The 26156-nt window shown below is 43.0% G+C and overlaps 1 protein-coding gene across 1 annotated transcript; it reads left to right on the top strand.

Moving 5' to 3' along the window:
- Positions 1-634: 634 nt before the first annotated feature.
- IWS1 (IWS1, SUPT6H interacting protein) lies at positions 635-23366 on the top strand. Its single transcript, XM_018563510.1, has 17 exons — positions 635-740; positions 4240-4346; positions 6209-6515; positions 6552-7307; positions 7681-7791; positions 7969-8256; positions 9721-9916; positions 10364-10421; positions 11547-11647; positions 13008-13158; positions 14164-14246; positions 14353-14482; positions 14614-14731; positions 15749-15860; positions 15966-16022; positions 19769-19880; positions 22909-23366. Exons 1-17 carry the CDS (start codon positions 707-709, stop codon positions 23032-23034), a joined length of 2847 nt encoding a protein of 948 aa, XP_018419012.1. The 5' UTR covers positions 635-706; the 3' UTR covers positions 23035-23366.
- Positions 23367-26156: the final 2790 nt, after the last annotated feature.

Genomic DNA, 26156 nt, shown 5'->3' with positions numbered 1-26156 from the left:
TCCCCTCTTACTTACCTGCTCAGCAAATCCAGCGTTGTCCTGCTGCAATCTGCTGCCACAGGCCAGGTCCTGCACTGCCATCGCCCCTTCTTACGCCATTGGGAATCGGCTGTCCCTTTTGGGTTTGTGGCCAGCCACCTATGATGTGCCGCCAGGTCCGCCATCCAGTACTGTGTGTCTCTGTTCTGGGATATGTGGCAAGGATGATCCAGGAGGCTGCAGGAGAAAATGGGTGAATATTAAGGCAGGCAGCAAGCAAGGAAAAAAACACAAAAGGAAAAAAAAAAAGCTTAACTAGGTTGGAGAAGATTGCAGGGAGTCAATTATGAGAGTGAAGCTTCATTTTAACCTATTCAGGGATCTCTATCTATTATATAAAACATATACTGTATGTATGTGCTTCTCTGCATATAAACCACGTTGCGCAGTCACCACACTAACACTGTCCACACAGCGCCTCCCCATTCCCGCCACCAGGTTAGATTGGGTCACGTGATGACAGTGTTACGCAGGACACCGCCTCTTCCTTTCGTGTGACCCTGTCGTAGTGGATCGTAGTGCGCATGCGCAGGCCGGTGAGTTGCGGCCTGGTGGTTTCTCCGCAGGGTCGCACTGCTAAAGGAGACGAAAGGGAAAGTGCGGCGGCCCTTTGTAAGTGGCACTTAGGGTGGGCGCCTAGAATCGTGGAGGTCAGAGAAGCCGAGCCATGGAAGCGGATTATTACAGCCCCGAACACTCGGGTAAGAGGGGCGGGGAAGCATGTTATCTGCTCCGGATCATATGTGAGACTGATGCAGTGTGAGGCGCAGCCTTGATTTCCGGGTTCAAGCTGTGCTTTGTGTGATTTCCTGCCATCTACCTTTTCATCTGAGGATCCACTGAAAGTGCTAGGCCCAGGTGTAGTCATCACACAAGTAGGGGAAGCCTCACTCTACTGTAGTTATGGTCACACTCTTGCCATTGGCATAGATGGGAGCTGGGTGGATCTCTGGATTCAGGATCTGTCCTTGTCTATGGAAGCAGGTTGGCTCTTTATTGTAGTACCGACAAAGCAAACTCACCAACCAGCCTGTTCATAGTCTTCTGTAGAATGTACTCTGGCCTGTCAAAATGGCCAAAGACCATGCACCTGGAAGATGCCTGTGAGGGACCTTGCAAATGACCCATCACTGGAGCAGAGGTATTTGCAGTTCTTTTACCATTTAGGGAATTAAAGTAACACTAAACTCCGGAGTAAAGTCTTAAAAATCCATTTAGGTACCTTACATATTAACAAAAAATGGATCTTATTTGTGTATCACTGAGCTGTAGATCCTCAAATCATCTCTGAATTGGTGCTGACACTGTCCTTCCTTCTGGAGTGTGACTACTTTTGTTCCCCATGGTCTCTGTGTGCTGTAAGGTAGCCACCGCTCCAAGCTCACTCCCGTGATGGACTACAATCTCACGTTTGAGATTGTAGTCCATCACAGGAGCGAGCTTGGAGCGGTGGCTTCTTTACAACACACACAGGGAACAGAAGAAGCCACCCTCCAGAAGGAAGGACAGTGTCGGCACCAATTGAGAGATAATTTGAGGATCTACAGCTGAGTGATACACAAATAAGATACATTTTTGTTAATAGTTGGGATACTTGAATGTATTTTTAAGACACATGGTATTTGGCCACTGTAGAGGTGTTTATAAAGCGCCAACAATTTATGATGCGCTTTACATAGTTGTACATTCACATCAGTCCTTGCCCTCATGTCTTTGGAGTGCGGGAGGAAACCCACACAAGCACAGTGAGAACATGCAAACTCCTGACTGGGATTTGAACTAGGTACCTTCAGTGCTGCAAGGCAGAAGTGCTAACCACTATGCCACTGTGCTGCTCATAGGTCTGAGGACAGTAGACTGTCATTTATTCATTGGTTACTATGGGCAAAAGCTCCAGATTATGTGTGCTCCAGTTTCAGTAAATTCTCCCCCCTATACAACAGAGGTGGGTAAACTCTGGACCTCCAGCTGTTGTGCAACTACAAATCCCATTAGGAGTTGTAAGACTGATAGCCACAGGCATGACTTCCAGAGGTAGATGCATGATGGGATTTGTAGTTTCACCACAGCAGGAGGGCCAGAGTTTGCCTAACTTTGTTATACAAGTTAAAGCTTTTGTGTTCAAGGCTTATCTTTTTAGCTTGACTCTATCTCTTCCTGTCTGTTTATTGGCCATATAATGTGATATTAGGGGTGAAGGAGGGCAGGGTCCGGCTCAAATTTAAGGTGATAGGCTTTAGTTGGTGTAGGAGCAATATGTACTGCAGGCATTTACAAAGCTTTTGAAAGCTTTCAACAAACCTCAAGCAGCTTTCTTGAAGCTTTAATGCAACCCTGTCACTAATTTAAAAAAATCAACAAGAGCTACCATGTTGGAGTATGCTAAATACCATCCCATCTGACAGGAGGCACATCAAATTATTTATTTCTTGCAGAGAGAGGTCATATAGCACAGGACATAATGGGAGTGCTGACTGTCACTGGAAGTAAGCATCTCGGCTTAACAAGCTTTGAAGGCTTATTCACCCCATATACAGTGCGTTCCAGCGTGTTAAGCTGCTGGAACGCACTGTATCTCATGCCGGCCAGCTTCCTGTGTTCAGGGGCAGGAAGGGGTGTGGTGGTGCATTGAAGTCAATGTCACCGCAGCCATCCCCCCCCCATCATCCACCCCCCGTCAACAGTGCGATCGCCCGCACCACAATGTGTGGCAAAACAATGCCTGCGTTTCGGTCCAGTGCAAACTGAAAAAAAGTGCTTGCAGCATTTTTTCAGATCACAATGTATCAGAATACAGGCATTGTTTTGTCACGCGTTCTGGTGCGGGCGATCGCGCTATGAGGGAGTTGTGGCTGCAGTGCCATTTACTTCAATGCACCGCCACGTCCCCTTCTGCCCTGAAAGCTGGCCGGGAAGAGATACAGTGCGTTGATGGAACGCACTGAATATGGTGTAAACAAATCCTGTAGTGCAGAAGCTAAAAGGGAAACTTAAGTAAAAACAAGATTGCACGCAGGCAGGATCTTTATTGCAGAAGAGACATTTTTTGCCTCTTCTGGAATAAAACAAGATTACCTGCCTGTTGGCAATCTTCTTTGGAATGTATACTGAGGAGCGCTGCTCAGGGTACATTCTGGGGTGAATGAACTCCTGTGCACATGTGCAAGAAATACATAATTCTGGCCTGGCCAATCAAGGTGCCTGAAGATCCCAAACCTGGAAGAAGTCTGGAAGAAGATGTTGGTGAGGAAGCAATGGAATGTGAGTTTAGTTGACTTTAATGAAAGCTTGCTGAATTATTTACAGTTGGTTGTTCCATTAAGATTAGTGTTCCACATCCTCAAACTAGAGCTTAAGATTTTTTAAAGGCTTTTAGAATGCTGCAAGAAGCTGGCTGAATGCTTCCCAAGTTCTTTCTAAAAGCTTGCTGTACACCCTGTGGTCTTAGTCAAACAGAAGGCCATGTGTACAAGGCTTAGAGGAAACCGTAAGATTATAGAATTTCAGTTGAGTATATCTTTGGTGATATAGTTCTGAAATGCTGCTTAGGATGGAGAGAAACTCTGCATATGCTTTTTTTTTCCCCGTTAATGTGCTTAGTTAAAATTGTTATTGGTTTACTTTCACAGCAATTGCTAATTCTTAAATAGCTGTGTACCATCTGTACTTTGTTGGGTAATGGGCTTAGTGGATTTTTGCATCCGTGTTCTTATGTTACCATCTAACATATCCATGGGATATAAGCGTACATATGACATTTAGGCCCAGTTCACACCTGGCCGTTTTGTAGCGCGTTCCTACGCTCTGCCAAACGCTCAAACACCGAAATCCAATTATTTCCTATGGGTATGGTTCACACCTGGCGTATTACAGGCCGTATGAATGCGCTACAAAACGCCCTATGCCCAAAGAAGTACAGGAGCTTCTTTGGGTCGTTTTTGTCGCGCCTTTCCATTGGGATACAGCCAAGTAGCCCTCAAAAACGCGCGTTTGTCACCGCGAAATGCGCGACAAACGCGCATATTCGATACGCCTAGGTGTGAACCCAGCCTTAGGGTGCCTTTTTATATGTTGGAAATCTTATCAAATCACACTGATTAGGTGAAGCAGAGCAGCTTTATCAGGGGGAGGCTAGGTGATAATAGATGTCTCTTCCAATTGTTTCTTGAGTTACCTGATAACTTCTGTATCTTGTTGCAGATGATGGTGGTGCAACACCAGTTCAAGATGAGCGTGACTCTGATGATGAGGGAAACGATCATGAACAACATGGGTCAAATGGTGAAAGTCCGGCACGTCAATATGAGGTAGTAAAGCTTTTTTTTTGTGTAGTCATAATGACAATTCAGTTTCAAGGAGAAGTATTGGGAGAGTAAACTGTGCTCTTTCCAGTACTTTGAGCCAACTTGTAACACTACAGCTGTCACACACCGGCTCTATATGTCGAGAGCTGAGCGATCGTGTCACTGCCGATTGCTCAAGGTCTTCTCCCTGCAGAGAGCAGTGGCTGTTCGTCAGTACCCTCCTGGGGATTCCGCCCTCCACTCTCTTCGTCCAGTGCTCATTGGAGGGACAGAAAGGGGAGGGGCACAACTGGCTCTAGGGAGTCAGAGCCAGCTATAAATCGGGCAGCTGGGCAGATCCCGACAATATTGTCTGGATCCCTCCTGGCTGCAGCATGGCTCCGCACTGTCAGCATATAGCGGGCAATAGCCAACTATATGCTGAGTTTTGGGTCACAGTTCCTTAGTAAATGTACTCATGTGAACCAAGAGAACTAAAGCCAAAAAAAAAGGTTTGTTTAATGCAATATTATAACATGAAGCTCTCCACTCTTAGAATGAATAACACATACATATTTTATGCAATTGATGGAGGTGCCCTCCGCACACCTTTCAGCAGTCCCGGCCAACAATCAAATAAATGGTGCTCGAAGTAACTTCACGGATGGCACCGTGCAAAACACAAGATTGAAGAAAATAGGTCACCAGCACTCCATAAGTTAAAATGAATGAGTCCTTTTAATGGACAATGATGTCACAGAAATCCAACATGAGCCGACGTTTCGGGGCCACACAGGGTCCCTTCTTCAAGGCAAGAGATGTGACGAAGGAATAACATCCACAAGCTACATATATACCCCATGTAATCAAATCATTAGTTTTTTTTTTTTTTTTCAATTTTTTTTAAAAATATTCAATTTTTATTTTTATAAACTTTTTTTTTTTATTATTTTTTTTATTTTGTACTATACTTTTAGTGGCTTCTGGGAAATATTAGGGGCCTAAACAAACCCCTGATATGTCCCTTTTTAAAATAGAAAAAGAGATTGAGGACACTTTTTCTGCAGCCCCTGTTATAATTAAGCAAGAATTCTTTATACTGAGTGTTACTGTTCATTCATAACATGAGGATATAGTGTGTTGACTATATTCACAATCATGAATGAACAGGAGGTGATGTAGATCACTTCCTATTCATTCATAATTGGGCACACAGTAAACATACTATGTCAATTATTTACAAACACTCAGCGATCACTGACACGCTGTCACAGGAGGCTGAGTGAACGGTGCGGGAGGAAACCTCAGCCTCCTGTGACAGCAATGGCTGTCTTCGCCTACTCTACTGATCTGTGACAGGTGGCTGAGCCGTGCAGAGATGAGGGCCGCTCACAGCGCTCTCCTGCACTGCTCTGCTTCCTGTGACAGTTTCTCTCCTCCGTGCTGGGACACTGAGCAGCATCCAGCGGGGAGGAGAGAAATCACGGATGCACCGTTATTTCGACCAAAAAAATTGCACTTTCTGCATTTTGGGAGCTGATAACCTCCTCTGCTCCCTCTGTGTGTGCACATGGAGGGGTTGCGGAAAAGAGAAGGTTTGGGGGGTGGGGCTGTGTTCTGTGTAATGCATCAGACGTAAAGTAGGCAGGGCAGAAAACACATGCTTGGGAACGGAGAGCCCAAAATACTGTGTTATGTCCAAGAGAAGGTAGGCGCACGCTATATTTCTGTCTCAGCAGTTATTTTTCTGTACTTGGAGTGTGTTAAACGGATAAAACATAGGGAGATTTGCATATCTTGCAAAGATGTGCAAGAAAATTAGTTTTTGTTCAGATTGCGCTTTAAAATATGCAATATTCTTTCCCTGTGCCACTTTTTCACTTTAGAATGACCACAGCGATGAAGACGTGAAAGGAGGTGGCAGTGGGTCTGAGAACGAAGCCAACGATTCAGAAGAAGATGAACATAGGGAGCGTACCTCTAGCGATGTAGAGAACGGTAGCTTTAATCGTAATGCCAGCGACTCTGAAAATGAAGAAGCTCAAAATCATGTTGCCAGTGATTCAGACGATGAGCCAACCAGACATAAAGGCAGTGGTGACGATGGTACTCCTGTGAAAGGAGGAGCCAGCGACTCAGAGGAAGAGGTACGATCTAGGCATTCTGGAAGTGATTCTGATGAGGACACACCCAGTAAAATACGCATTCATGATTCTGATGACGGGCAAGGTAAAAATGAAGCCAGTGATTCTGAAGGCGAGTCTCGCACCAAGCATGTGGCTAGTGACTCAGAAGATGAGGCTCCCGCCAAGCGAGCCCATAGCGACTCGGAAGATGAGACACCCACCAAGCGTGCCCCTAGCGACTCGGAAGATGAGACACCCACCAAGCGAGCCCCTAGCGACTCGGAAGATGAGACGCCCACCAAGCGAGCCCCTAGCGACTCAGAAGATGAGGCACCCATTAAGCGAGCCCCTAGCGACTCGGAAGATGAGATGCCCACCAAGCGAGCCCCTAGTGACTCGGACGATGAGGCTCCCATTAAGCGAGCCCTTAGCGACTCAGAAGATGAGGTTCCCACTAAGCGAGCCCCTAGGGATTCGGAAGATGAGGCTCCCATCAAGCGAGCAGCTAGCGACTCAGAAGATGAGGCTCCTGCAAAGCGAGCAGCTAGCAAGTTAAAAGATAAGGCTCCTCCAAAGCGAGCAGCTAGCAAGTTGAAAGATAAGGCTCCTCCAAAGCGAACAGCTAGTGACTCGGAAGATGAGGCTCCTGCAAAGCGAGCAGCTAGCAAGTTGAAAGGAAAGGCTCCTCCAAAGCGAGCAGCTAGCAAGATGAAAGATAAGGCTCCTCCAAAGCGAACAGCTAGTGACTCGGAAGATGAGGCTCCTGCAAAGCGAGCAGCTAGCAAGTTGAAAGATAAGCCTCCTCCAAAGCGGGCAGCTAGCAAGTTGAAAGATAAGGCTCCTCCAAAGCGAACAGCTAGTGACTCAGAAGATGAGGCTCCTGCAAAGCAAGTTTTAAGTGACTCGGAAGATGAGGCTCCTGCAAAGCGAGCAGCTAGCAAGTTGAAAGATAAGGCTCCTCCAAAGCGAACAGCTAGTGACTCAGAAGATGAGGCTCCTGCAAAGCGAGTTGAAAGATAAGGCTCCTGCAAAGCGAGTTTCTAGTGACTCGGAAGATGAGGCTCCTGCAAAGCGAGTTTTAAGTGACTCGGAAGATGAGGCTCCTGCAAAGCGAGTTTTAAGTGACTCGGAAGGTGAGGCTCCTGCTAAGCGAGTTTTAAGTGACTCGGAAGATGAGGCTCCTGCAAAGCGAGTTTTAAGTGACTCGGAAGATGGGTCTCTTGCAAAGCGAGTTTTAAGTGACTCAGATGAAGCTCCCACCAAGACAGCAGCTCTTGATTCAGAGGATGAGCCTCCTACCAAGGGACCGGCTAGTGACTCTGAAGATGAAGCTCCTGTTAAACGTAAAGCTAAACATCGCAAAAAGCCAGCACGTGCCTCAAAAGACAAAACGTCCAAAAAAGCAGAGAGCGGTTCAGAAGAGGAGACTCCATCTAAGCGAGCAGCTGTTGAATCAGACGATGAAGCACCTGTGAAACGTGTAAATAGTGATTCTGAAGACGAGCGTCCCTCTAAACCAGCACATAGCAACTCCGAAGATGATACACCTGCTAAGCAAGCTGCCGACAATTCAGAGGATGAGTTTCCAAGGATTAAAAGAAAAATAGTTTCATCCGATGACAGTGATGAAGAAGAGGAAAGAAAACCAAAAAACAAAAAGAAAAGGTCACCACGACGCAGATCTGGAAGTGATGATAGTGGGAGCGAGAGAGGAAAGAAAAAGGCATCTGACAGCGAAGAAGAAAATGTGTCAAAAAGAAAAAACGTGATTTCAGACAGTGAAGATGACGAGGCTGCTGCTAAGCCAGGTATTCATTTTATCATATTTTGCTTTATTTATTTAATGAACCTGTCATGGAAGAAATAAAGGGATTGCAATTGAGCTGAACTGATTTACGTCCTGTAAGCATGTTCACATTTAAGACTTTAGTAAGTTCGTACTCCAGTTGCATACAAACTATCCATATGATTAAATGGGCATGGGGGTCACACGCCTGCTGATCGCACAGCTCCTGGTCTTTTCCCTAAAGAGAGCAGTGATTGTCTGTCTGTCACTACCCTCCTCAGCGATGTAGTAAACCGCTACAAAGTTCACTGTGTGAGTGTGTGTTTTACACCGTATGCTAGTTGGTGTGTTCAGCTTCAAGCTGCACTCAGGATTGAAATCCTAAAATACATTCAAGTACCCTAACTATCAACAAATGTATCTTATTTGTGTATCACTCGGCTGTAGATTCTCAAATCATCTCTGAATTGGTGCTGACACTGTCCTTCCTTCTGGAGGGTGGCTAAGTTCCCCATTGTTTCTGTGTGTGTTGTAAAGTAGTCGCTGCTCCAAGCTTTCTCCCGTAATGGACTACAATCTCATTACAAATTAGTTAACTAAACAAGAGATTGTAGTTCATCACAGGAGCGAGTTAATAAAATGAACTAGGATCACACTAATCCAGCACGTTATTATTCTGAGTTGCCCCACTCAAGCGGCGGCCATATTGAGTGGGGCACGTGAGATTAATAACGTGCTGGATTAGTGTGATCCTAGTTCATTTTATTACTTCATTGCTGTGCGGTATGTGTATAGGCCAATGTAGGTGGATCTGTATGTGGGTTATAATTAATCAAAATTATCTTTTTTTTTTTTTAATTCGATTAATCGAACGCGAAGATTTTAATCAGTAACAGCCCTAAAAAAACCTGCCTAACCGCTAAGGTTAAAAACAGAGGTTTAGATACACCTCTTCTGCAGAAAATGTGGAAGCCGCACAGCCACGTCAAGGCACCTCCATATAGTGCGGTCCTAACTCTAAACTATGAGAGTCTCCATCTTGGAGCACATGGGGCAGAAGATTAAATTTGGGTGCAGGTTTGTCAGGAGGAAGCCCAACCTCCCTTGAAGGCACAGGGACGCACAAGGGACCCGGCACATCACAACGGCAGCTGAGACCCCCAATGCGTCACTGCACCAAATCTGTCAAGCAAAACAATGAGTGCGATTGCCATTTGTTTTACTTTAAGAACATAGTCACAAGAAGTATACATTTCACAAGAAGAAAATGGTCCTAGTGTGCATATGTCTTTGTGACATGTTATGCTCTAAACGTACATGGGGATGCTTCCGAGGTATGAATGATTTAGTGTTCACTATAAAGTACTGCAGGAAAACATGCCAGTTTTAGATAAATTGGTAAAACAAATACAACTTTAGATAGAATGTATAGTAACTGCTTCTTCATCTGGATATTAATATGCACTCATTCTCATGTCTAATACAGCCAATAAAAAGAGCCGTATGCTCTCGGATGGGGAAGATTCTGACAGCGAATCCGAATCCAAGAAAACTCCTCAGAAGAAGAAGGTGATGTCATCTGACAGCGAGGACGAGGACAGGGATAAATCCAAGGAAGAGCCAAAAAATGCAGATAATAAAATGTTTGGTAGCGACAGTGAATCTGGGAATGAGAAGGAAGAGTAAGCATTACCAGTGTATGACGTTTTTCAGTGACGCAATCCAACATAGATCCACATAATCTGTAGATGGTTCCAGGACATTAATAGCATCGTTATTATTGCATTATGAAGGGTGCAGTATGTTTATTTTTCTTCAAATCATTGATCTGTCATAGTTTCATAGGGGGGTTATCAAAACTGGAGCAGTTGCCCATGGCAACCAATCAGCTTCTCTCTTCAGTTTGTTCAGTTAAAATTTGAAAATGAGAGATGCTGGTTGCTATGCACAGCTGCTCCAGATTTTGTCTGCTCCAGTTCTGATAAATTCCCCTCAATGTACTTTGTAAAGAATCTTGTCCACAGTAGGGATTACTTTGTCACAAGTCCAGACAGTGAATGGTTAAGTCTCTATTATGCTATAATGTATGTTTACTGGCTTGAGGTAATATTATCTTATTTATTCCACAGAAATCTAATTGCAGATATTTTTGGGGAATCTGGGGATGAAGAGGAAGAAGAGTTTACAGTAAGTCTCAGATACTTTATTGTAGAATTTGACAGGCTCTAGTCATCTTGTCCAAGTGGGTTAAATTTGTAATTTTAGATTTTCTATATCTCTTTAACTCATAGGTATATTAGTAAGTGCATGTCAGTCAGCAATCTACAGCATCAGCTCATAACTTTCAGACTGGTATTGTCATCTGTTCTGTGATTTGTCAGATGGAAGTTGTATATTAGGGCTGAAACAACTAATCGATAATGAGAATCAGTGTCAACGATTAGTTGTTAAAGCTCAGCCCCCACTCCCCGCTGCCGCAACTCTGCTCAGCTGTCCGACTTGTGATCCCCCATGTTATAGCAATGAAGTTAACATAAACATTTTTTAAAAAATGTAAATAAAATACATTTAAAAATATCAAAACAAAAATGTAAATTCCCCTGTCCCCTGCGAATGCGCGCATATGAACGGAAACAAGTCGGGTGCAACTATGTACAGAAATGACTATTCTGCTATACATGTCCGGTATCGCCATGTGCGCCGAGTGAGAGCATTGATTCTCAATAATAGTGGCCAGCTCTAAACTGATGGCCGGGCATATATATATATATATTGTTGGTCCACTTTTAGTGTGTAATTTTAAATGAAAGTTTGGTTATTTTATTATATTGGCTTGGAGTTTTTTAATTCAGATTTTAAATCCATGAAACTAACTAAAATGTCTAATGTAATGCATACAATTATTTAAAAAAAATAAAAGGTGGGAAAGTCATTTTCAGCAGGACAAATTCTGCTATGGGAGGTGCGTTGCGGTGCCATTCCTTTCAATGGCACCGCAAACACGCCTCATGCCCGCAGTGCAATCACCTGCCTTGGAATGTGTGGTACCGGAATGCTGCGCGTTCCAGTGTGGTGCAATTGCAAACAATTGTGCATGCAGTTTTATTCTGAAGTAAACTTTGTTTCCATTTATGCTTTTTATTTGAAAGAAAATATGGTATTTTTTAAATTCAATTAATCAAAAAAATAACCGGCCAACTAATCGATTTATGAAAATAATCGCTAGTTGCAGCCCTAGTTCTTCTAATATTTGACAAGGAGTTTATTGCACATATGTATACAGCGCTCAGTTTTTCTCTATCTTCTCTGCAGGGTTTTAACCAAGAGGATCTGGAAGGAGAAAAGACAGTGGCTCCAAAACCACAAGCAGAGGAAGAGTCTGACTCTGACGATGATAGGAAATCCAGTAAAATGTGAGCAGGGAACATACACCAATGCATCTCATGATGTACATAATAAACAGATGTCTTGGTGAGGTGACATGTGTTAGGCAGGGCTAGATAAATAAGTATAAATCTGGTTGTGTGCGTGATCGTGATTTTATATGGCTGCTTGTAGGGGAAGGGGGGAAGATCGCAGCACTTTAATAAATGGTCACTGTAAAGTGGAAGATTTTAGTAATAGAAAATAACAAACCTAAAGGTGCATGAACATTCTTCTTTTTTTTTTTACAACAAAGATATCGTACAGCCATACCGAGTCTAATATTTCTGCAGATGCACCAACCTTTCTCAAGAGTCCTCTGCTAAAACGTTTGGGAATTTTGCTAAGTGGTATAGTTGTTGAGAACTGATAGGGAGGGCTATCCTCACTGCCAGAAAATGTCATAAATTGTGGGATGGGGCAATTGTTTGGTTACACCTGGAAGTCGGGTGATTTGCTGTGGAGTACTAACTCCAGATTCACATGTAACTTGATAACGCAGATCTTATGAGTGGCTCGGCCTACTTTATTGAAAATTTCAGATGCTTTTCTTAAAAAAAAATAGGAAAGGGAAAACATGTAATTACTTGTCTGTTTTGATAAATATAGCCACAATTGATAATCTGCCTAGATTTTCCCCCTTACTGTTCTTTGTATGGCACAATAGATGCTTGAGATCTATGCCCTGTCTACAGAAAGCAGCACGCTGCCTTTCCCTCTTCTGGGTCTATATCCTTCCACCTGTGGTTACCACATCAGACATTATTAAGCCTGTTGTATATGGGTTTCGTGAGAGCTGGTCATTGGCAGCTTTTCATCTGTTCTTGGCCTGTTCTGTTGCTCTGGATTTCCCACACAATACAACTTTTATACTGGCTGTGGAAGCATCACCTGCCCATTTCCCTTTTGTCGATTTCTGGACTACAGGCTATACTTTTGCTTAGGCTGCAGCTAGGACGTAGACTATTTTCTCATCAACCTGCCAATCCTTTACCGTGCATGGCCAGGCACAATACCCTTTCTCTCCATGTTTTGCATGCGTCTCTTTCAAACACTCTAAATCTGTTGCTCAAGGCCCTTGTAGTGGTATACTTTTCTAGATGTTCATTTCAGAAAAGTTTTTTTTTCTTTTCATCCCTTGCCCCTCAACTGACTTCTCATTGCATTCTCACAGGAATAAACATAGGAAGACCTAGTCATAGGGGAGCAACACGTTGGTGTCCAAATTCCTTGTGGACAGGATATAAATTCCAGGTGTCTGTTTCCCCTCATAAACTCAATGCTAACAGAATTTTTACAGTACACTTGGTGAACGTTTTTAAATATAGCCATGTCTTCTATTTTCCACAGGGGTGACTTCAAATCTGACTTTGAGATGATGTTAGAGAGGAAGAAGAGCATGGGTGGTAAGCGGCGGAGAAACCGGGATGGCGGCACTTTTATAAGCGATGCAGACGATGTAGTGAATGCTATGATTATGAAAATGAATGAGGCGGCAGAGGTGAGTCACCTTTTAGAAACTAGACACTCAGGGGCGCCGTTGTAAAACTGTAGGATATCCCGAAAACCATGTTGTTTCTACAGTTTGGGGAAAAAACACTGAATTTTTTTCACTAAATAGCTAAAAATATGGAGCTCTCTTATTTCCATTGCAAACAGGTGTAAAGTCAATCAAATATGTAATGGCATTACCTGACGCCAAAAGCCTTTCCTTTTCCATATCCGATTACAGATCTGTACAGAGCTGATCTATTAGAAAGCCCAGAGCTTATAGAGGGCTGGTCATGTGTTTCGTGAATCTTTTAAGACAGAGTGGCCAGGCTTTAGGACCTAATATTTCTCACTCATCTGCTGCTACACAAATATGATTACTTTGGAGGAAGTTGTACAAAAATGTAAGTGCCTTATTTTTCGCTCCATAAGACCCAAAAGGAGGGGAAAAATGTGCCTGCGTCTTATGGAGCGAATACCTATCGCCCGGGACATGCAGTTTCTGGCGCCGGTCTGTGTCAGTCATTTATGAACAGAACCTGAAAACTAGCTCAGTCATGAAGGGGTCAATACAAGTGATCTAATTAGATCACTTGTATTAAATCGAGCGGCGGCGGTGATCCTGTCCGCCCCCTGCCGTGGTTATCGTTGACCCCCGCTCCTCTGGGGGACCGTGACCACGGTCCCCCATAGGAGCTCACCATAGAGCCCCTTGAGCAGACGAAGAACGTCGTTCTTCGTCTGCTCTGTGTGATTACTGAGACACCTGTCTCAGCGGTCACTAACTGCAGCTTCTGTGTCACAGAAGCCCTACGTCCTATCGTCGAGCGCCTTATAGAGCGCAAAATACGGTAATATCTCATTTGGAAATTGGCACTACCCGCTCTGGTGTGCAACTGAATTACGGTGGATTGGGATATATAGTTTACAAATACTGTCTCCTTTTCTTTTTTTTTTCTTTCTTTTTTTGGACATGTTTATAATGTATAGTCTGCTTTATGCTTTTGTTTTTCAGGAGGACAGAAACCTCAACACCACCAAGAAGCCAGCCCTAAAGAAACTAACCCTGCTTCCCACTGTAGTAATGCACCTTAAAAAGTAAGAATGCAAGGCATTTTCATATGGCTGTGCTGCAAATCATATAGTATAATTTGTAATGTGTATATTTGTGTGCTACCTCATATATTTTTCTATTTTCCTTTAGACAAGACTTGAAAGAGACCTTTATTGACAGTGGTGTTATGTCTGCTATTAAAGAATGGCTCACACCCCTTCCTGATCGTAGCTTGCCAGCCCTAAAGATCAGAGAGGAGCTGCTAAAGATCCTGCAAGAGGTAGTGTTACATTGGTTTAGGTTTTCACTTGCTTTTTGTTTTTTTTGTGGCCAAAACCAAACTCTTTGATTTTGGGTTCTTTCTTCCTTTTTTTTTTTTTCCTTTTACTGATTTTATTTTTTTCCCACTAGCTGCCTAGTGTAAGTCAGGAAACTTTAAAACACAGTGGCATTGGCAGAGCGGTTATGTATCTGTACAAGCATCCAAAAGAGTCAAGACCGAACAAGGATGTTGCTGGAAAGCTAATAAGTATGCATGATATCTTGTACATGTGCTACACTATAGACTGCAGATTTTACTTGGAATATGTAGTTCTCTTAAAATGAGTGAACCATAGGCTTGCTGCTTTGTAGTTCTTTCTAAATATCTTGTAATGCTCTGGAATAGTACAGCAGCTATAGGATAATAAAAGCATTTCAAGTTCTCCATCTTCTATATTTACGGTAAAGGAATGTTGAATAATATGTAACAGGATTACAAATGCTTTAAGTAAATTAGTTGTACTTTAATTCAAGTTTGGATAGAATGTGTGTTTTGTGTTGGTCTCCATTGGGATGACTGCCCCTCTTATCCCTAAGTACCCTTTCTAATGCAGAATATGAAGAAATGTCCCTGTTGGAATTGCAAGTAATATAAATCAAGAAGAGGAAATCTCTACATATTGGCATCCAAACACCAGAGTATTTATTGGAAGTTAAAGGCATGCATGAGTAGTGGCAATATAATGTGTTCAAACTTTTCACATCATAGTGCTTAATCATAAGGCTTCATCAAGGTGATATTTTCCCAATGCCTGATGTATGCTATTCATTTTCAATAAATCCACTGATGTTTAGACATCATTGATGAGACCTTTTTCTCCCTTTGAACTGTGTATTTTCCAGCTGGGTAAAGCTGTGGTCTTGCAGAGTACTATAACATTGATTTTGTTAGGTTCCTTGGCTGCAGTGTTATATGCTTTATGTACAGCAAACAATATAAACTTGACAATTTCTATGCATTCCTCCCCTGCTTTTATCCAAAGCCCAATAAAAAGCTGTAGCCAGATCACCATCTAATGCACAGCAGTAGGGTAGTAAACATGTGGTCATTATGACCATTTACAGCACAGCTTGAAGAACTTTTTACAAACATACTTGTTGGCTTTGAATGATCTACTCTAAAAATGTGTCTTACTAAGTTACCTGAAGATACCATATACCAGCACTAGAATATCTGCAATATTTTTATACTGATAGCTAAATAATGTATTCCTTTTATCTTCAGATGAATGGTCACGGCCTATCTTTGGGCTGAGCTCCAACTATAAAGGGATGACCAGGGAGGAGAGAGAGCAGAGAGATCTGGAGCAAATGCCACAGCGTAGAAGAATGAGTAGGTAAATTGTCTCCAGCTGATTATTTCTTTTTAACCCTCATCTGGTAACATTTATATTGGCGGTGTTGCAATGATGTTCATTTTGTTTACTTTACTTTGTCTGCAGTTCGGGTGGCCAGACACCAAGGAGAGACCTGGATAAGGTGTTGACAGGAGAAGAAAAGTAAGTGCATGCCCATTGTTCCACCTTTTTTTTTTTTTTCCATCTGTGTACCATCTGATGTTGACAAATTAGACTCCAAACACTCGATTTAAAATATCTGAAACCCTTATGTCATATTGCCTGTGCAGTAATAGAATGGGTACTTGTGGAATGTAGTTTTGATCAGGGTAATAATGGTTTACCAGGCAGCACGGGAGAGGTGGGGGCTGAACAGTGACGGTGTAAGAGAGAAGGTTATAATTTATTACAGCCAGCGTCGCTGGATTGCATGCGAAGTACAGCTGTGGGTTAAACCATCAAGAACCGATGTGTTTTAAGTGCCTACTGGTAAGATGTCCCCTGCCTTGCTTTTAGTAAAGTACAAAAATCAAATTTCTTGTCGAGTGGGGAAGGGTCAGAATTACTCATAGGGGGGGAATTTATCAAAACTGGAGCAGACAGAATCTGGAGCTGTTGCCCATGGCAACCAATCAGCATCTGTCTTCAATTTGCTCAGGTAAGATTTGAAATTGAGACAGAGAAGCTGATTGGTTGCAGTGCAAATTTGCTTCAGAATTGTCTGATCCAGTTTTGATAAAGTCCCCCAATAGTTTTTTTTCCTTGGCGTCCCCTGAAGGGAGGCTGTAATCAGGCTTTAAAAGAAATCTGTCAGTATAGAGATATGAGAGCTTCCATTGCTTACTTGAATGTGAAAGGGCTATGCTTCTTTTTTCCTTGCTTTGCAATTTGGCAAGTCAGCACACTGGTGCCTATTAGGTGTGGAGACAACTCGCATGCTTGCTCCAGCTTGCTGATTTACTAAAAAGAAGCATAAGTATGACAGCACCAGAGCCTTCACTCATGTCCACAGTGGCATTTGCCATATTTCTGTTTGGGGTCCTCAATTATGATAGGTTCTCAACTGGATGCTAGTGACATCCTCCTCGCCTAGGCATTGCGGAGTAGAAGGTAAGTTTATATTTTGCTTTTCTTCTAAAGTTTGACGTGTATTTTTATTTAAGCCTGTGTTTTTACATTGGGTAGGAGGTAGGGATGTCCCGATACCACTTTTTCAGGACCAAGTACAAGTACTTCCCCTCATGTACTTGCCGATACCAATTACCGATACTTTTTTTTTTTGTAAGGGACAGGCGACTTTAATGATGCCTAGTACAACTACATGTTATGTACTATGGATCATGATTTAACCTATTTATGTTAGCAGGGGAGAATTGTAAAACTATTGCTGTAATGTAGTGGAGGTGTGTGCTGTATATATGTACTACATATACATTACACACGTCCAGTACACTATAGCAATAGATTTACAGCCAGCCCTGTCCCAGCTTCCCTCACTCAGTTTCACTCCGATCCCTGTTGCCTCACGCGGTGCCTCTCGTAGTCGGCGCTGGGCATGATTGCTGCATCGCGTCTCGGTGCTCAGCTTGTGGGAGGTGCCTCGTAGTCGGCGCTGGGCATGATTGCTGCATCGCGTCTCGGTGCTCAGCTTGTGGGAGGTGCTCACAATTCTGCCCTGCTGACATGAATAGGTTAAATCATGATCCATAGTACATAATATGTACATAACATGTAGTTGTACTACGGATCATTTAACCTATTCAGATTAGCAGGGGATCATTGTAAATCAATTGCGGAAGTGCATTCTATATGCAGCGCATATACAGTACATATAGAATGCACTGCAGCAGTAGATATACAATTATCCTCTGCTAATATGAAGGGGTTAAATGATCCGTAGTACAACTACTTATGTACTACGGATCATTTAACCCCTTCATATTAGCAGAGGATAATTGTAAATCTATTGCTGCCGTGCATTCTATTTGTACTGTATATGTGCTACATATCGAATGCACTGCAGCAGTAGATTTACAATGATCGCCTGCTAACATGAATAGGTTAAATGATCCATAGTACAACTATGTTATGGACTATGGATCATTTAACCCCTTCATGTGAGCAGGGGATAATTGTAAATCTACTGCTGCAGTGCATTCTATATGTAGCACATATATACAGTACATATAGAATGCACTGCAGCAGTAGATTGTTCTTGTTCACACAAAAAAGTAAGCCCCGTCTTACTGTTGCCTCGATCGCGGTGCCTCAGGACGTCGTCGGCGCTGAGCTGGAGAGAAGCGTTGCGTCACTGCTGCTCTGGTGTGCGGCGCTCCAGGTGGGGTCGTAATTTAGGTGGCCGGTGAATGCCTAAAGCGCTGCCCACTGGAGCAGCAGTGGCGCGGTAAGTAAAAAAAAAAAAAAACATAGCGCAAGCTTCAGCGCTTTGTATCGGGGCATTTTGACAAGTACTTGTCAAAATGCCCTGTACGCCCGGCCCAAACCCGATGTACGTCAATCACACGTGACTATACACTGTTGTGAACTGCGCGTGGCGTCACAGGGACATGGCGAAACCACTCTCAGCCTTACAATGCACAGAGATTTCACAGCTCGCGGGACAAGATCTTAGGGCAGCAGACTGTGAGAGATCGTCACCAGGGTTGGTTGACTCTGCAGTTAACCCTTTACACACCAAATGTTCGCTGCCACCATGTGTTTTTTAATGGAAACACAGACCGTGCTCATCAAGTGCTGTGACAATTTAACCAGTTGACATCCGCGGTGTTAAACCCCCTTCCCATCCATGCACATATAGGCGATCGGCGGGCTATGGACCCGCTGATCGCCTATATGTGAAACACCCAGTACCGGGTGTTCGCATTGGACGGGTCTCTTCTGCCCGTGCGTGCCCGCTAGGGGGCGCGCGCGAGCAGAAAAAAATTGCCGTCTGGAGACGGCAACCCCGCAGATGCTGCAGTGCCGTCCGTCCGTTTTTTTACTACGGGCGGACGGCAAGAGGTTAAAACACTTAATGCCTATGATACCGCTGTCCTCTCAGACAGACAGGAATATGACAGGATTCACTATACAGTAGCGCTCTTCACAGAGGCAAGTATACTTTAGGTTTGTATTTCGAGCGTATGGATAAGCTTAACGATTTTTAAGATCGTCTTTTAATAAAAGAAACTGCGATGTTCAGACTTCTTGATGTTACTGGAGTTCCTTTCTTGATGTTTCAAAACAAGAGCCCCCTCTAGTTGCCTTGCAGCATCTTTTTGTCCACGCTCTAGGGAGTGTCACAGAGCCGGCCCGTGGGGGGGGGACCTTTATTTTACATTATCACTGCCCAGTTCCAAATTCTGAAATGGAGCTGATATTGTAACTCATATCATCACAGATGTTTACAACTTGTGGGTGAATGCTGGGTCACCTGGGTCATTACCTCTACCAGACCTGCTTGTGTTTATCAACTTGTCCACTGGTGACAGATAAGTACCGGGTGACATGCCTTTAATTAGGGACAGCTATAAAAGGCTTAGGGGGCTATTTGGGACTCGCTTGTGCTGCGGGGCAATAAAGATCACAGGCCAGATACGCAGATCCCTGTTCTGTGGAATGTGGAGGGACCTGGCAAATGACTAAATGAAGGTCTGCATTTGCTCTGTACTGGGGGACAAGAGAATGCTATTTTTAATACTCACACTCAAACCCCATTATCGTCACAGGAGGGTCTGAAGTAAAAGCAGACCTTGCATTTTAATGGAGTTTCACTTGCACTAGTTATTTTGATCTGTTGCAGTTTCGAGGTGTACTATGGAGAAGCTTAACTAAAGAAACAAATGTATATTGTATGGGGTTTATATCGCAGATTTCAGGTTAACATTTGACTTTTTCATTTTGTTCAGAGCATTAAGACCCGGTGACCCAGGTTTCTGTGCTCGTGCCCGTGTTCCTATGCCTTCCAACAAGGATTATGTAGTCCGACCAAAGTGGAATGTGGAAATGGAAACTTCTCGGGTAAGTTAATAGACCATGTTCAAAAAAAACTTGAACCACTTTTCTCTCAACTATTCTCCCTTTTGAATGAGTGGCCTTTGTTTTACTAAAACTCCTGACTCTAAGGAACTGTCTTACTACTGAACGTTCTTTGCTGCTCTCCTGTGCCCTTCTTTTCCTCCCTTTTTCTTCTGTTCTTTCACTTATTATGATCGAATCCTGAGTCAGTTTGGAGGGGCTCGGAAAGGTATTAATCGCCTGGAGAAGCACAAAAGACGTTTTGCTGAACAGAAAAGGCTCACTAAAACCATTCGTGCCGTCAAATTCAGCATAGAGGGGAACAGGATGCCCCTGTGATATTGGAGCCAAGAACCTCACTGTCTCCTTTGAGAGGTAGCATCCATAACCACCTCTGCCGCTGTAAGAAGACCAGGGTGTGCTCTGCATGCACCTTTTATCTGCTGCTAAGACCATCCCCACCAACATCACTTGGCTGATTTGTGAAAACTAAAGCAATTGAAAACTAGGGTTATTGCCCATAGCAACTGCTCAGATTTCATTTTATGACAGCTGGAATCTGGTTACTGTGGAAACCGCTCCACTTTTCTTTGCTCTAGTTAAAATGAATGAGTCCCACTAAGATCATCGGCATTGCTTATTATTCATGGGTTCATTTTAAAGAGCAACATTTTGCAGTAATATAATTTGTTGTGACTTGTGTCATCAGGTCGGCTGTATCACTTTATTTACCTGTTCAAAACAATAGTTAAACACAACCTAAATTGCAAGCGTTATGTGATCACTTTTTTTATTTTACTGGGTGGAGTGTTGGAGCTTTCCACATCTACAGTAGATTAGTCATCGGTCAGCCTGTATAGGTACTTGGCATTTTGTATAACTTTTTTCTTGGTTTTTCAACAGTTTTTATTTTATATTATCGGGAGTTGCTGCTTTTCAGATAGTTGTGCACCAAGACCACAACACAACTATGACAGAGCTTATAATAGCAGAAAGCACCAGAGCATCAGTGTATACAATAGACATTCCAGAAGGTCACTTGCAAGAAAGCTAATCATTTGGCAATTCCCTATAGGGAACGCTTTTGTGCACTAATGTGTTAAATATTAGAGCTGTATAAGTATGAGATTTTTCTAGAATGTTTGATCTCCGATTTAAAAATGTGTGCAACTTCCCTATTATTTCAGTACTATGCTTTACACTTAATATAACATAATTAACAGGGCTTGAAAAATCCACTCGTCCTCTCGTCGGTGACGAGAGGACTGCGGGCCCGACGAGCAGCTTCCCAGGACGGCCGTTGTAATTACACGGCCAGCCGGGAGCTTTACATTCAAGCGGTCGAGCGTCTTGAGACGCCCGATCGCTTGTATAACAGCTGTTGTCACTGCCGTTGCCGGTCCCGAGATCCACTGTGCCCGATGCGGCCGGGACCGGAATGGCTCTGTGACAGAAGATCAAAGGGAGCTCAGTACACGACCTCCCTTTGATCTACTCTCCAGTCCCCGAATGCAGGAAGTGATGTATATTACATCACTTCCTACATTCAGTGTCACTTTCCAGCTACAGAAGCTGATGAAGCCGATCTCTGCTTCATCAGCTTCTCTGGGGGTGCCTAGGTGACATTAGGGGTATTGGAGACCCCTGATGCCTCCATAAAGAGACATCCATGTGATGGCAATAAAGTTGTGTAAAAAAAATAAATAAGTAATACAAAAATGAAAGAATCATAAAAAAATAAAGCCTTAAAACATATTTATTTTTTTTTCTTTTTAAAGTCTTCCGCCACCCATATACACATGCAGATATGCGTCGGGTGCGCCTACGTGCAAAAACAACGATTGTGCCGCACATGTTACATATAACCGCGAATGTCGGAGTGTGAGCAATAATTTTAGGGCCATTACTTATAACACTTCGCCTATGGACAATTTTCAGTGTGGTAGTTTTTTGCGATTTTGCGGGCGCACGCAATTTTAAGGCTTGACATGTTTGGTGTCTATTTACCCGACGTGATCCCGTCTTTTATCTTTTACCAAAAATATGGGTAAGAATAGATGTTTTATAACGTAACGTAGGGAAACTTTTTATTTACGGTACTTTTTTCATTATATAGTAAAGAAATAATCACCACCCGCCCCCCCTGGTGATTTTATATACCACCAAAAGAAAGCTCTATTTGTCCCCAAAAAATTAAACCTAAATTGCAAGGCGATAGCCCGGTCATGCTGACTGGTGACATTTTTGACTGACTGGTGAGACACCCTAACATTTTTCAAGCCCTGATAATTAAGAATAAACACTGTTTTTTTTTTTTGTTTTTTTTTTACCCCCCCAAAAAAACTGAATTACACACCTTCAGGATATATGGTTATACAATGGAATGGCCTGATGGTTCTGTTTTTGAATTCTACTTGTGAAGATTCGGTAATAGTCATACATGCGTGTATCATTGCTTTCATGGAACATGCATGCACCACAGGCTGTGGTGATAAGGCAGTTACGTGCATGTGCGTGCTTATACTAAGAAATGAATATGCTTTAGGCATTGAAAATGGCAATAACTCCTTTTTAAAGTAAACCCTTTTATATCGAAAAATAATGTACGCCTTCAACATCAGTGCCTATAGGGACCTTTTTTAATATCTTCTCGAGTGCCCTGGGACCATTGAATTCCATGCCACTCCGAAGTGAAAATATGAGAACTAGAAACTATAACCTGGCCCTTTCCCTTACTGTTGGTCTTAAAACACAATTGGAGAGTTCAGTAGTCAGTAACTGGGTAAAGGTAGAGCTGTCCAGCCATCAAGGTTGCTTTACGAAGGCTCCTATCAGAGTGCTTTGGTGTTCCGGGGTCCTGGGGTGTTTTATGAGACACTGAAAGGTATATACAGGCAGCACATGGTACCTGCTTTTTATTGCCATTGTGGGGTTTACATAGCATTATTTAAGGAAAGATTTACCTTTTAAACCCTTTGTTTATGAATCTGATGTATGACATATACAAACCAATCCATTTTCTTTTTATCAGGGAGCTTCAAAGAAAGGAGTAAGTCGATTGGACAAACAGATGAGGAAGTTTACAGACAGCCGTAAGAAGACCCGAATTGGCCATGCTGTGAAGATCAGCATAGAGGGGAACAAGATGCCATTGTGACACCCACTGTTCTCTTATGTGTCAGGATAGTGCTGGGCCTCTTCATGAACTCTATGTTGGCCCCATTGTACTATCACTAAATTGGACTCTGTGGAGCCTTTTGCAATATTTTTAATGCATTTTTCCCTCCCCCCTAAACCTCCCCTGTAAATGTGTTCTATTCCTTGCAGGAGACCTGTCTTCTCCTGTGCTTCCCCAGTCATAGAGAGAACAAGGTCCCCGTTTGTGGGCCTTATTTAATGCTGTTTGTACAGATTCATTTCTCTTCGTACCTCAATATCTGGATTTCGGACAATAAAATTCTCTCTTGGTTTTTCTAACTTTGTCGTAAGTCTACGTTTTGCAGAAAATGTGGTTGTGGCAAATGGAAACTTTTTATTCCTTTTTATTATGCTGTCGCAGTTTTGATCGGAAAACTGAAACCGTTTCATTGAAGGTTCATTTTTTAATGCAGGAGAAATGAAACATGCCTACTGTTAGATTTTTATTCTACGATGCAGATGTATGTACCCAGAAAGATAGTACAGTATGATGGGCAGTGGTTAACATGACAGATTCTCTGGAGAATAATTGGCATGCTGTTGATGCAGAGAATGAGATGTTTATAATGCTGAAGGACAGCAGAAATGACCAGATAAGACTAATGTTCTCAGCCAGGCTGACCCGAAATGTTGAGGCAACAGTGCTGACTTGGAGCAGAGGCAGTTTTATGTGTTATTAGTCCAGCCTTTAAACTAGTGGATATTAAATACCTTTTACCTTGTGGACAAGAAGCATACGCCTCAGTCTTAAATAAACCTAAGGAAATATGAAGGCCACCATTCTTGACCTGTCCTGAAAATGCTAGCTCCATGTCTGTCATGCAAATCCAGTGGCTTGAGTACTTTCTCAGTCACTGACCTGAAGTAGGTATGCAGATTAGGATTTCTGATTCCAAACTGACTGTTTCTGAGCTGAGAAAGCTAGACAACTAGCATTTTCTGATGAATATCTGCAATGGCATCTTCAATATTTCTCTTTGCGCGTTTCCTTTAAAAAAAAATGTAAAAGTTGACACTTTCTGGGATTTAACATGTGGCTATAGTATGCAATTAGCAGCTGTATTTTTTTTTTTTTTTACGTAGGCTACTGGAGCTCACAAAATGGGTATTTTCTCCAATAAGGTGTCAGTTTAGAGGCTATTGTAGCTATCTCGTGAGCGTGGGTGATTGGGCAAGTTTGTATCAGTGTACTACAGGTATCTGCGGCTGTGGCACAACACTTACCCCTACTTTTGCTTTTGGAAGGGTATTTATAACTTCAACTTGCCATACTTCACTACTATGAATTCCCCCCCAATTCTTCCTTTTATGTGAGGCTATTTCCAGTCAATAACCAATCGTTGACCATGTCTTGAGTTTAGACCACAGCGAGTAGTGTATCTCTGGTTGGTATCAGGGACTGGTACTGAGTCTATACCATTCTTCCTACAGTTTAAGGCTCTATCACTTCACAGAAGACAACTTTGGATCTGACAATTGGTCAGCAGTCGTCGGGCTTCTATTTTTTATTTTTTTTGCTTTGGGCACTGGCATGTCTAATGGTGTCTGTTATGCTGAAGAAACATCTGGACAGCCATTTCTTGGGAAAGCTGTCTGGGCCCTGCTTCCCACTTTGATCTACTGTATTACTGTCCTAGTGGCGCGATGCTTGGTGCTGCCCAAATTCTTTGCTGGTTAGGGTGGCTGATCACTAAAGGTGGCCATACACCTTACAATTATCGGTCAGTTTTAATTGTACCGTCATCGCACCCTCGTTCAATTTCTGCATAATAATGCACATACCAATGTAGATTTCGATAATTGTACGTCAGCAATACTAACTGGCCAGATTTTCGCATATCAACAGAACAGATTTTCGTTTGTGCATTGTCCACGTTGCAATTTATTTTTTTTGTACGATTCAAAAAAAGTTTTTTCTAGTCTGCCTGATAGATGAAATTCCGCCAGTTGTACAGTAATTGCGATTGTTGACTTCCCATCAACTGGCTGATTATCGTACGAAAAAACGATTTTTGTTCAGAAATCAAATGATAATTGCAAGGTGTATGGGCAACTTTAGTGAACTAGGCAGTGTTTATTCTTGGCACAGCTGTTCCCATTCAGGGGCTTCATCTGTAGATGCTATAACCATAGTATTGGCTCTTGGGGCTGTTTTTCAGTAAATCTAGGCAGCGCGTTAGTCCTCTGCAGAGACACCACTGCTTTCACACATCTAGCAATGGATCCTTCTCTACAACCTGCTGGCAGTGGCTATGCTTTTGTCGCACCTTTTTGTTTTCATGCACCTGGGATAAATTGGCTGATTTTTTTAAACTGAAAGCTCAACTGGGTTTTATCCTCTTTAAGCTGCCCATACACTTTACAACCATCGCACGACTTTTGTTGTGCAATGATTGTAAGGTGATTAAAATGTTCGTACGATCTGCCCATGTTGGACAGGCAGATCGTACTTGCGATCATCACAAGCCCTCCCCGCTGAGGGGAGGGCTTCCGATGATTGCAGTGCTGAGCGGGCAGTGTGCGCTTGCGCACACCGGGCCGTGCGGCATTCGTCTTCCGAGCACGCCACCAACCTGCCGAAAACTGTACGATTTTCTGCAGGTTTTCCAGCGTGCTCGTAAGACGAAAGTCGTGCAACCTTAGAGTAGAAGCGGTCGCACGCTGCCCATACACCTGCCGATCAACGATAATCGGCAGGTGTATGGGCACCTATATAGTCCCTTGTGCTGTTTTAAAACACTGTTGCAAATTTGGTTATTCATCTCGGCTGTAGAAGCGAATGTAAACTGAATGCCTCTTCATTGTGTACATTGGGAGTGCCATGATGTCACGGCTGATCTGTTACAACCTTGTCCAGTGATCTGCTGCTGCACAGCATCATGCGGGGTCTCCACTGACCAGATTTAGATCAACATCCCTCCCACGATAAAATCGCACATGTCTAGGTCGTAGTAAAACAAGAGGATGAAGCTGGAGCAGAGCTAGAAATCCCAATATCCTAAATCACTTGCCCCCCCCCCCCCCCCCCACAAGGGTTAAGTGCTCATTTTTGTCTAGGTGCTGAAAAAAAAGTTATACTCA

Source organism: Nanorana parkeri, unplaced genomic scaffold (assembly GCF_000935625.1).
Source record: "Nanorana parkeri isolate BGI_ZX_2015 unplaced genomic scaffold, ASM93562v1 scaffold667, whole genome shotgun sequence".
NCBI lineage: Eukaryota > Metazoa > Chordata > Amphibia > Anura > Dicroglossidae > Nanorana > Nanorana parkeri.
The sequence above is the reverse complement of the archived record's forward strand: the minus strand, read 5'-3'. Positions and strand labels throughout refer to the sequence as shown.

Coding starts and splice junctions, on each gene's coding strand:
- IWS1 (XM_018563510.1), top strand. CDS start 707: ATGGAAGCGGATTATTACAGCCCCGAACACTCGG. Junction 13,159..14,163: donor AAATGAATGAGGCGGCAGAG/GTGAGTCACCTT, acceptor TTTGTTTTTCAG/GAGGACAGAAACCTCAACAC. Junction 15,861..15,965: donor CAGCGTAGAAGAATGAGTAG/GTAAATTGTCTC, acceptor CTTTGTCTGCAG/TTCGGGTGGCCAGACACCAA.